This window comes from Argiope bruennichi, chromosome 9 (genome assembly GCF_947563725.1).
Source record: "Argiope bruennichi chromosome 9, qqArgBrue1.1, whole genome shotgun sequence".
Taxonomy (NCBI): domain Eukaryota; kingdom Metazoa; phylum Arthropoda; class Arachnida; order Araneae; family Araneidae; genus Argiope; species Argiope bruennichi.
Window position 1 is genome coordinate 15,150,427 of NC_079159.1, and position 12,875 is coordinate 15,163,301.

The 12,875-nt window shown below is 27.7% G+C and overlaps 1 protein-coding gene across 1 annotated transcript in view; it reads right to left on the reverse strand.

Annotated features, from left to right (window-relative positions):
- LOC129984733 (diacylglycerol kinase 1-like) overlaps positions 1-12,875 on the reverse strand; it is a 618,611-nt gene that overhangs the window by 125,358 nt on the left and 480,378 nt on the right. Inside the window, exons 8-9 of the mRNA XM_056094680.1 lie at positions 11,841-11,978; positions 9,669-9,794 (exon numbers count right to left, since the gene is read on the reverse strand). Of these exons, the coding sequence (XP_055950655.1) occupies positions 9,669-9,794; positions 11,841-11,978 (264 nt within the window). The remainder of the gene's footprint in view (positions 1-9,668; positions 9,795-11,840; positions 11,979-12,875) is intronic.

Consider the following 12,875-nt stretch of genomic DNA (forward strand, 5'->3'; position numbering starts at 1 on the left):
ATTATTGTGTTTATATGAATGCTAAAATAGAACGACAGACTGTGAATCCTTTGAGAGATTTGTTTCAGAATGTGATAAATATTTAAATTTCAGTTTTTCCAACTGTTCACCGGATTTTATTTATCCAACTCTTTGTTGGTTTTATTTTACTTATTAAGTTCACTTGTACTTGAACATCCAGAAGAACACAGACTTCCTCTGAAGGGTTTCCGTTAAGAATTTGATAGGAATATACAAATTACAAATATCAAATATACAAATATCATATATCAAATTTCATATGTCTAGCTCAAAATGTTTTTGAATTATAGTGTTTGCAGACAGACAAACATAATGCCAAAAATGTGTTTTTCGAATCTAGAGAGGTTTGAATCTAGAGAGATTCTTCAAAACCTCGGGTTCGAATTTTTTCATGATTACAATAATTTTTTATACTTTATATTTCTTTATACTTACAATAATTTCTTTATACTTTATATATCTTTATACTTTATATTTCTTTATAATTACGATAATTTCTTTATAATTACGATAATTTCTTTATACTTACGATAATTTCTTTATAATTACGATAATTTCTTTATACTTACGATAATTTCTTTATACTTTATATATCTTTATACTTACGATAATTTCCTTATACTTTATATTTCTTTATATTTCCAATAATTTCTTTATACTTTATATTTCTTTATACTTACAATAATTTCTTTAGACTTTATATTTCTTTATAATTACGATAATTTCTTTATACTTTATATTTCTTTATACTTACAATAATTTCTTTATACTTTATATTTTTTTATACTTACAATAATTTTTTTAAACGTATACAAATATGTAAAAGATAGCGTACAAAATATATTTTGCAATTTGAAATGCAATAACTTAAGAAGAAATACGCATAATTTTATCAAAATATTTTATACATGTTTGAAATTTCATTAACAAATTTCAAAAACGAAATCAAATTAATTAAAAAACTTAACGAAAGGAATTTAACTTATTAAAATTTTAATTTAACATAAACAATGTTCTTCAAGATATGCGATATCTTTTAAGAAGATAAAACTTTGATCTAGATAAAAGAGTACCATTTTTTTCTTACGCTATAATGTTACATTTTAATTAAGTTGTTCGAATTCCGTGAAATTGCTTGACATGTCTTTATAAACAGACTCATAAAGCGTTTGCAAAGCATTTTTGAATTTTTTCGTAAATTTGAACTAATGAGAATTTCATGTATTTTTGCAATCTTTATCTATGGAACATCTTTGTAGATATCACGATCGCTTTCAAATTTTGTACCTTTTGATCTTTACAAATAAACTTTTAAATTTATCTCTAGAATATTCCGATGTAGCAATGTTATTTGAATCAAGCAATGTTATTTGAATTGTAGCAATGTTATTTGAATCAAGCAATGTTATTTGAATTGTAGCAATGTTATTTGAATCAAACAATGTTATTTGAATCAAGAAAGTGATTGCAGAAAAATAAAATAAGCCCAAACTTTCTTACTGTCCATTCTGTCCTATTAATATATTTAATAAAATATTCTTGCTGCTCTAACATTTTAAACAAACAAAAATTCTACTCTGCGACTAAAACTGATCGAATAATGAAAGAAAAGTAAACTTCAAAAATAACTTGTAAACTCAGAAAATTAAACTTTTGAATAGGTTTGCTTTCATTTTTGCTTTGAGGAGCTAAGGGATTTCAAATAACAGTTCTTGACATTTAATTAAATGAGTGAGTAAAATTAAAAAATATATTTTTAGCGAAAATATCAATTATTTTTTAAAATTCAATATTCTTAATTTATGAAGAGATTTCTTTGTAAAATACTTTGAATTTTACTTCTAAGTTCATTCTTCGGGAAATTGCACTGACTTATATATTTACATAATTCTCATTTTAATGCTTTTTTTACGTTTTAAAATACTATTTTATCCAATTCTAAACTTTTTAAAAGACTTTTATCCTCATAAATTAAACTTCAATGTATATAGCTTTATTCAAATTTAGAACAATAATTTCCTCAATATATTCATGCGTTCTAGGGTTAAAATAATTACAAATATGAAATTCTGAAGTATTTTAACGATCTTCTGCCGGTACTGAGCAACAGAATAAGAAATCTATCCATTTACGAATATTCTATATTCGTTAAAATACTTCAGAATTTCATATTTTTAATCATTTTAACCCTAGAACGCATGGCGGTTTTTTTAAAGGAGTATATGTCCTTTGAGTACCTAAATACAATAAGGGAAAAATATTTAACAATTTTTAAATATTTTTTTTAATTTTAATTGTTCCAAATGGCTACATTATGAATTAAACTATATCCCAGTGGTACAAATCACATTACAATAAATCTACAATAAAAATGGAAGTTCTTTTTCATCAATATATTTTTTACATTGCAAAAAGGAAAAAAAATGATAATAATTTGATTGTATTTTTAATGGCAGAACTATTCATACGACAGCCTTCTTCGTAGCTTTCCAATTTCCAATTTAAATCGGTCTTTTCTACAAATGTTTATTAAAAATAATTTTTAAAAGAATTTCAAAATATTCATTATTGCCATTTAGAACAGCTATGTGAAGCTTATAAATGGAAATAAAAATTTATAGCTAAATGGTTACACGATGCACTGTAGGGTTAATCCTAATAATTGAAGACCGCATAGAAATAAAATTTATTTCTTAGTTTAGGGACTAGGTAACATAAATTCTTAAGTAATCTGGAAAATCTTAAATAAATTATTTGATAAACTTGTAGACTAGATGATATTTGTTATATATATATATATATATATATATATATATATATATATATATATTATCCTAAAAATACAATAATACAATTACAAAACACCTTTGATAACTATAAGCTGATATATTTTACCAGATTAAACTGATATATTTTAAACTGAATAATAAGTAGTTTTTCCCCATTTACTTATTGTATGTTACAGAAAAATTCACAAATATAAGTATTTTATAACAGTTTTAAAAGCATTCAACCCGAACGAAGTCGTATATTTTAACTCAGCTGAAAGAGGTGTTGTTTGATATATTCCGAAAAGTTGTTTCAAACTACTACGAAAAATTTCGTGTATTAAATCCAAGAAATGTTTTCAGCCATCGAACGAACAGCAGTGAACGCAGGAAAAGAGTACTTTGAAAGAACTGTAACTTAAATGTGTATGGCTTCAATAAATATGCTCAGAAAAATAAAAATCCCTTCCAGAAACTGACTGACTCAAGTACTATTTTGATTTCCTTTTTATTTTCTCGAATTCGAAGTATACAAAGGGAAAATATTGTAATACTCAAAAGATTCGAACTCGATTTTTATGGATTTCCATGCTTCAGACTTTCCGGAGTCCGAAAAACAAAATATGGGTCCGAAGTTTGTCAGTTTGTGTTTGAACACGATGACTCAAAAACGCTTTGAACTAGATGAATGAAAGTTGGTATGTGGATTTTACACTAGCTTTATAGATCTTTGAACAAAAGGCATTTAAAAGAAATTTTCCTGTGTGTCAAAGAATAAAAGAGTAGAATAATTACAAAATGTAAAGAACTACATAGATAAAAATGTTCTGAATTTTGCTACAACTAAGACTAATTAATTAATTTGATAAAAAAAAGAATTGCTATGGGGAGATATGACTGTTGAGACTAATTAATTAATTAATTAATTTAGTAAAAAAGGCATTGTTTAATGTGTTTTCCATAACAATTCTCAATGTTGCAACAATTAAGACAAATTAATTAATAAACCGATTTGATGAAAAAGGCATTGTTTAATGAGCACTCCCATGACAATTCTGAATTTTGGAACAACTAAGATTAATTAATTAATTAATTAGTTCGGAAAAAGGCTTTTTTTAATGAATTACTCATAACATGATTATGTTCACATATAAACTATAAATTTTCTTCTCATGAGAACAATTTTAATCTAGGAAAATAAAAACTTCTACAGCATTTGCACTCAATAACCTTAATTAACCCTACACCAGTGATTATGATAATATTTACAGTCATAGGATAGTGTCAACATTTGATAGATATTCGTCCTTCACAGTAATATGTATAAAATGTGATAATCAATTGTCTTGGTAAATGGTACACACAAGTGAGAGTGACCTGCTCGAAAGTTTCTCGGAGGTATTTGCCGCAATAAAAGTGCCTGGTGGTAAGGTCTCGGCTTTGGAACCGGAGGGTTTCAGGTTCGTGACCCGATTCCACCGAAGAACCGTCGTGTAAGCTGGTCTGGTGCACGTTAAATTCGTCATGACCAAACGTCCTCCCGCTGGTGTGGTGTGGTGTGGAGAGGGGGGTGCCAGCTCAGGTGTCGTCCTCGTCATCTCACCGCGGTTCAAAATGACGAGGTCCGTCCCAAAATAGCCCTAGTGTGGCTTCAAACGGGACGTTAATATAACCAAACCAAGGCCGCAATAAAAGTCGTATCTCTCTAACCCTGCATAAAATTATGATCCTTGAACAAGGCCGAGAATACTTTGCATGGCATTGGTGAAAATAGTTAAGAAATATAGATCTTTGGCATGTATCTAGCATTTTTAATAAATCCATATGTATTTATGACGCGATTTTGGAAAAAGATTGAAATAAATATTTGATATTGAACTAGAGATGGAATCACAAAATAACATATCGAAATTCCTTGATTTAAATTATTGTATTTAAAAGTTATTGTATTTACACGTATACAAAAGTATGGGAATCTTTTACTACATTTATTTTATTCGAAACTGAATAAGTATCTATAATGTAGGCTCTAAACATATGTATGAATTTTTAGGTATCTAGATCTTTATATTTTGAAGCTATCAAGTTCACTTGCATTTGAACAGAAAGATTTTCTTTGAATTGGTTTAGTCTGAAATTTGAAAAGAATCTACAAGTATGGTCATATGGACATATGCCAAATTTCATTCACCTTGCACAAAGCATTTTTGAGTTATCGTGTTCATAAAGAAACAGGTAGACATAATGCTAAAAATGTGTTTATCGAATTCGGGGGATTCTGAAATTTGGAGATTCGTCAAAATCTCGAGTTCAAACTTTTTGTCGATTACAATAAATATATAGAAGAAAGTAAAAAAGGCGAAGCTTTAAAGATCTCCTTACAAGAACCATTAAAAATATTTCTCACTAAAAAGAAAGAGAAATTGTTTTAAATTTATTTTTTAAGTATTTACTTCTTAAATATCTATTTTCAATTTAAAAATAGACATGAATTTATTGCTAACACAATGTGGATAGTATGTCTCCAAACTGTATTGGGTAATAGAACACTTTGGAGGAGAATCCACAGCAATTTAAACTATAGCACTCAATCACTTGATTGCAAATAGCGTCATCCTGGGTCTACTGCAGTGTAACGTACAGACAATTATCCGACATCATCTATACATTGCAGCTAGTAATTAATTAAACTGAAACTCGCTAGCAGTGTATTAGAAAGTGGGTATATATATATATATATATATATATATATATATATATATATATATATATATATATATATATATATATATATATATATATATATATATATATATATATATATATATATATATATATATACGTTTATGATATATATACTGGGGCAGAAACTTATAGCTAAATGCTTAGTGAATTTCAAAAGCCAAAATATCTGCAGATTAAATTATTAAACTAATATTTAATTTTTCGTACACAAAGTTTAGAAAAAAATTGGTTTTTTAAAAAATAGACGTGATTACTCTATATGCATGTAATGATATCTCTTAATCTAATTTAAATCCTAATTAATTTCTTAATTTTATTTCAAATTAGCCTATGATAATTTCATTCTAAAATGGTCTAAAATTAATTCCTGATCCAATTCCAAATTTTTTTTATTTAATTAATTCTACATGAGCTATACACAAAATACTATTCTCATCATTTTCTTAAGCTCCGAGTGAAAAATTAAATATTCTTGATGCTTAGAACCTTCTTTTAAAGATATCTAAGTTCTCTTTCCTAAATCGATACGTGGCAAAAAAAATCCCTATCAAAATCTCATATTAAAATCAATGAAGGGAAAATTTTCTGCCTCTACTGCTCTTGTGTCGCGATGTAGACTTATGTCTTACCATTTTCTATTTTTACAAATTACGCCTTCTAGGATGAAATAAATCGAAGTTAAAATATCAAACGTTTCTTCTCTTTAGACAAACAATTGCTAAAATATGTTTACATTCATATATAACATTTAGGATATATGTTGGATTAGAAACTAATAGCTAAATACTTAGTGGATTCCAAAAGCTAAATTAACCCTTTCTAGGGGCGTGGGAAGTATACTTCTCACCAAATTTATCAATCTTTGTATGAAATTATGTAGGTTGGTATAAGTTCTGACACATTTTTTTAGAAAGACAGAAACTTAGATGCTTCAGTTCTTTATCTCACACAAAATGATGTGTCTTGGTTTGTTACAATTATTAATTAACCAAATTAATTAATTAATTAAATTAAATTTATCTAATAAGCTAAATGAATCTCTTTTCTTATTCTAATTTCAAGCCTAAAAATATTTTAACATATTATGACTAGAAAAAAATGGCCCTTTAAAGGGTTAACTAAACATTAAATTATTAGTAAAATTTTTCACGAGCGAAGTATGCAAAAGAAAAGAACACTAATTTTTGAAAAATTACAGTATTTATAACTACAATAATAGTTATATACTTAATGGATCCCAAATGCCAAAATATCTGCACATTAAATAAAGTATTTTTCATGCGCGAAGTATATAAGAAACGAGAATTGTAATTTTTGAAAAATTAAGTATTACACTATATACATATATAACGTTTAGTGCTTATACTAGTGTAGAAACTGCTAGCTAAATATTTAATGGATTCCAAAAACCAAAGTATCCTCACATTAATTATTAAATTGATATTTAATTTTTCATAAGCAAAGTATACGAAGAGAAGAATAATTGTAATTTTTAAAAAATTAGATATGAAATGGTTTTCTAAGAAACATGTACCTGATTTCTGTTTGATATAGCTATAGAGTGACATTTTAAATCAAGAAAGATAGTGAAATAATATATAAAAAATATTCAACATATGTAAGATAGTAACTTTTTGTTAGAATTTCCATGATTAATACATTTACTTTTTGCTATTATAAAGTCAAATTACATTATAAATAGCAATTTGCTTTCCACAAGGATTGGTTTATTAGCATACAACATTTCTAAATAATTATTTCTAAAATTTTTGCAGTTGCAGAGTTAAAGGATTGCTTTTATCACTCTTCTAAAGGGCTATTTTGGTACTAGAATAAACTAAATAAATTATTGATAAATTTTCTTACTGACTAACACTTTGTAAAAATTATTTTAAAATAAGATAAACGTTTCAATTTCACTCAAAAGTTATAAAAAAAACTTAAGAATAACGTTAAAGACCTAGAAATCCAGCAATGTTGTATCGAATAATAACCTTTAGAAGCCTCAACAATCCAATTCTATTCTATGACAGACCACACAAAAGCTCTCAAGGGTCTTGAAAATCAATTTCTACTTTCCTTTACACTTTCCATCAATTGCTCTGTCTAGAATTCAACAATTTTACGAACATTTAATCTGAAGCATCCCTTTGGGTACTTTTCGCCTCCACACCAAAGGACCAATCGAACACTCTACTAGAAACCTGTGGATGGCAACATCCTCCCCTTTTCCCCACGCCCATATGCCAGGATGAAGAGCTGTGATTATCACCATTTTTGTGATTCTTTTTATGATTCGTGTTTCTACAAATTAATCACGGACCAGAATGTTTCTGCAGCACTGGAGAGTTCTTGTCATTCAGCGGAAATTATTACTTGCTCGTCCTTTTCCTAGTTTTATGGATGAGATAATTAAAAGAGCAGTTGTAAAGAAGAATGGCGTGGAAAATTTTGTCAGAAGAAAAATATATTTTCATTATTTAGGGAATAGTTTGGAATAAATGTGGAACATATAATCGTTTTAGTAAATGTTATTTGTTATCGTTTATTACAATGAGATTATTATTGAATTCTTCTGTATCAATTTTATGCAGAAAAGTTCACATAAATTTCGTTTTAATACTGCAAACGATTTTTCTGATTTATCTGTTTCTTATTTGATTTAATAATGTGCGATGAAAAAATATATTAGAGTTAATGTTTAAAATCGTTTTCTTATTATATTTTGATTTAATTAATTTGGATGGAATAAACAAATGTATAATAGTAAAGAAATTAATAAATTCATGATAAAAACAATGATCATGAAAGCGTTATTTGTGTAATCATAAAAGAAATACATGATAAAATTCTTCAAGATTTTAAAAACTGATTAGATAAGCTGTTTGTCTCAATTGAAAGGATATTATTTACACTAAATCCATTTACTTTTTTTTGCAAAATAGGTCAAGTTTATAGTTGGCTATGAATACCTGGAAATACACAACTGTAATTTTCTCTGTGCAGACCATAATTTTGAAAAACAAATGTCTCTTTTGTGATGATGCTTTTTAAATGTATTTTTTAAGAAGTTTAATTACATTGATAATTTCTCTTAATACAAGAATTATGATCTTTTAAATGTATGTAATGATGATTTTGATGCTTACAATATGCCCTTATTATTTTTAAGACTAAATGTATCAAACTCTTAAATTTAAATAACTGATGTGTTTTTGCGTTATGAATATACTTTTTTATGATTCTGTAAACATTTATTTCTGTGTTTGTATTTAGCAATCACTGTTCTTCATTTTGGGCACTTTTTTTTATTTGTATTCACTTTTCTCATGCACCATTAAAATTAAATTTCCTGTAGAGGGCATTTTGATATAAATAAATAAATATCTGTTGAATTCTTTTCTAATTAGAAGTCTAACATAATCACATGGAATCAGTTGCAGACGATTCTGTATAAATTTTCCTTTAATGGGATTCGTATGTTTTTAACAATGGTAATTGTCGAAATAAAAATGAATTCTTTTTCGCAAGTGCAATTTAATATTTGATAGAAATTTAAAGCTCGCAGAACTTATGATTTATTTTAATTATGAAACCGTAGAAAAATATTTGTTTCTTAAAGTTTCTGTTTTTCAGAGGCAAATCGAATATGTGTTGTGATGCTATGGTTTTCAAGTTCCTGAATACAACTCGGTATGTTCAGAAAAAATGATTTTGAATCATATCATTGCAAAATTAGCATATGTTTAACACATACATAAAGTTTGAAAATACTGTTGTGTAAAATTTATATGATTAAAATGATTAGAATGCGTTCTATAAGTATTAAAAAACGAGTTTCGAGGAAAAGGTAAGCAACTATCTTTCTATCATAGAAGCTCCTGTTAGATTCGTTATTAAAGGATAATTATAAATTTTCGACTTTTCAAACCTACACAAAATGTACATTTCTATAATCAGAAAAATGCCTTGTTTTATTAAAGTAAAAAAGAAAAACATAATTTTGAAGTCACAGATGTTTCCAGTTCCCTTAAATAATGATAAAAATTCCATGGTTCAACTATTAATGCGCAGTTATGAAGGAGATAATCTCTTTTAGAATATTAAATACAAAGAGTAGTCCCGTATACTCACATTCTAACTTGTCTTCCGGCCTTCCTCCTTCTAGAAGGGACAAGTAGCAAACGATATCTTTCAACGGTACGCGAAGAGAATGCACGTCGACGTGACTGCTGGCTTTTCGGAGAGGTTTCAGGTCCACTAAAATAGAAAAGATAAAAACCAATATATAGTTGAATACCTTCATATCCAATAAATGTCAAGCTAAATACAAAATATAGTATATTCATTATGAATAACCTTACATTCAAGTGCACGAAATATTCTAGTTAAAATCTTGCAATGCGTGTTTCTAAAGAAAGAATCTATTGGAATAACAATCCTACATAGCACAGTGTATTGCAATAACAATAAATCTCATAATATTGTAAAATATTGTATAATAATAGTATATCTCATAATATTATATGCACAATAATGCATAATGATAGTATATCTCATAATATTGTATGTACAATATTGTATAATAATAATATATCTCACAATATTGCATAATAATACATCTCACAATATTGTATAATAATTTATCTTACAATATTGTATAATAATATATCTTACAATATTGTATAATAATACCTCCTACAATATCGAACAATATTGTCTTACAATATTGAACAATATTGTGGGATATTATATTATATTGTTCAATATTCAGGAACATTAGGGAATATTGAGAATAATGTCTATTATTATTGTGCAATATATGTGTCCTACCGGGGTAGGAGCAATTGAAAGTACTAATAAGCTGCTGGAATTTGCATTCACTTGATAGGATAAAATAATTTAGATTCACTAGAAAAACAAGGTAACTTGGCCATTCAGCTATCACCATCGTCATCACATATTTTTTATACGTCTGTGACAAGCCCAGAAGTAATTGAATGCTGTAAATTATAATTTTTGGGCGTTAGTTTATTAAATGTGATTTTATTTAAGAGATGGTGAAATTCAAATTTCATTTATTAAGAAGTCTTTAATCCATTATTCGGGAGTATTTTTGTTGTTTCATGTATTACGAATTGATATTATTGGAAAAAATGTATCTTTGAATATTATACCATTTTTTAAAAAATAACAAGTTTGCAAATTCCCTTTAATATTATGATAATTTTTCTATCTTTATATGTCTTCTTTCTCCTCCCCCCAAAGACTGCGATTCGGGACAGATGTTACATGGTCACGTACAATATTCCCATATATTATTGGCCATTATTTTTGGCTCTAGGTTGTTATTATCTCAATAAAAATTGTGTTTTAAGGCAAGTTTGAATAAGGTAAGTCACGAGGGATATTTTAAAATCATGTGATCTCATTCAGATAGAATTTAATGAATGCAATATTTCTAATGAAATAATGTAGTAATAACAGATTGAGAGTGAAATCGAAAGTCAGATGGGATCACGTGTTTTCCTCCTGTGCACAGAACTTTATAAAAGTGTGATATCTCTTTTCATTTTTTTTAATTTAAAGCGGAAAGAAGCAAATAAAATCTGAATTCAAATATAAAAAGCATACTATACAAATGACAATATATTAAACAGCTATTCAATTGGGCGTGGATTATCCTAAGCTTCAAACACAATGATTTGCTAGATAAAATCATTTGTCAAATGTTAGCCATACAACCAAATGAAGGATTTTTTCAGTATTTGGCATTAAGTCTTTCTAATCTTGTATAAAGTAGTCAAATGACAATTGACAGATGTCATGGAATGAAGAACAAGTCATAATATGTGTTAAAATTCTCTATAAAAAAGAAGTGGTTATAAATGCATGTGGAATAATTTAATTGGTATTCCAAATCAAATAACATGGTAAAGAAAATAGAATTTCTTTGAAAAGAAAGAATACTTCATTTTAAATGTTCCAAAAAGGAAAGAATATATATTGAACATTTTTTTCATATACTTGTGTATGCATCCATCATGGCCACTGAACAGTTGAATGAGTATGAATACCTAGCTTTTATTAAAGAACACAAACAATTACATTTTTGTTTATTATATTGTTTAGGAAATACAGTTATCTCATTTTAATCATATTTTGATAATACATCGTTTGAGCAGTATTTTGTAGGAAATATTAAACAAGTTTTATTGAACTTGGAGCAAACCAGCTTCAACAGTAAAAAAAGGTAGCAATAAAAGTTTACAGTAGCCATAAGAAATTGCTGCTTGTGGAACTTACCATTATGCACTAGGGTAGAGCTGTTGGACTTCCTGGAAGAGTTCCTAGAGACTTGGCTGTGATTGGGGGAGGAGTCAGAAGACTTTTGATCATTGTAATTGGCCGTCACCGTCACCATAGGATGAACAGAAGCACTCCCTGAAACAAAATCATAGATTCATTTATTTTGTTTATAAGGATTACGCAAGATTGAAAACGGCGTTTTTAGATGAGACATGACATTTGAAAGGCTCCTTCAAGCAATTAAAAGATTATCTTTGTTATTCATTCATCGAGAGGGATCTAACCTAATAAGGTTTATGGTTAAGGAAAGACTTTATTAGTTGGTTTATACTTAGAAACCAATTAATACACAAATAATGTTGGAAAAGAGCATAAGGGATATCTTAAAGACTAATAGAAGCGATTTTTCCTTAGAAACCAGCTAATAGAATAGAAGTTTACTTTAGAGAAGAAGCTTTAAACAAAATGTTCATATTTCATGACACAGATCCGATCCTTTTTTTTGAATAACATTTTACTCCACGTCGATACTTTTGACTGGTGATACCAGAGTGTTTTGTAAAACATACCCTTAAACATGAGACTTTGTCCAAGAGTTTTGGTATACATATCATCAGTTATAAAGGCTAATCAAAAGTTTTTGTCACACATAGCATGAGTCAGCCATAAGGGTTTTGTTAAAATTTCCTCAACCATAAGACTTTATCAAAGGTTTTGGTCACAATGCTTTCAGTTATGACGATTTACCCAATTTTTTAAACACTCATATCATCTGTCATAAGGTTTCGTCAATCATATAATCTTCCATATGGCTTTATGAAAACATTTTATTGCATTACATAGGGATCTGATTATCTTTGATCCCTCAGATGCAACAATCATGTGAACATAAACCGAATCTGGAATGAGAGGCTACAAAGAACCCATTCCACGTGTGTCCTTTTGAAATCTCTTTTTGAAATTAAAGTAAGTTAATGTTCACTTGATGTAAAAATAAGACATGTCGTCAACCCGTTATTGAAAAGAAATTTC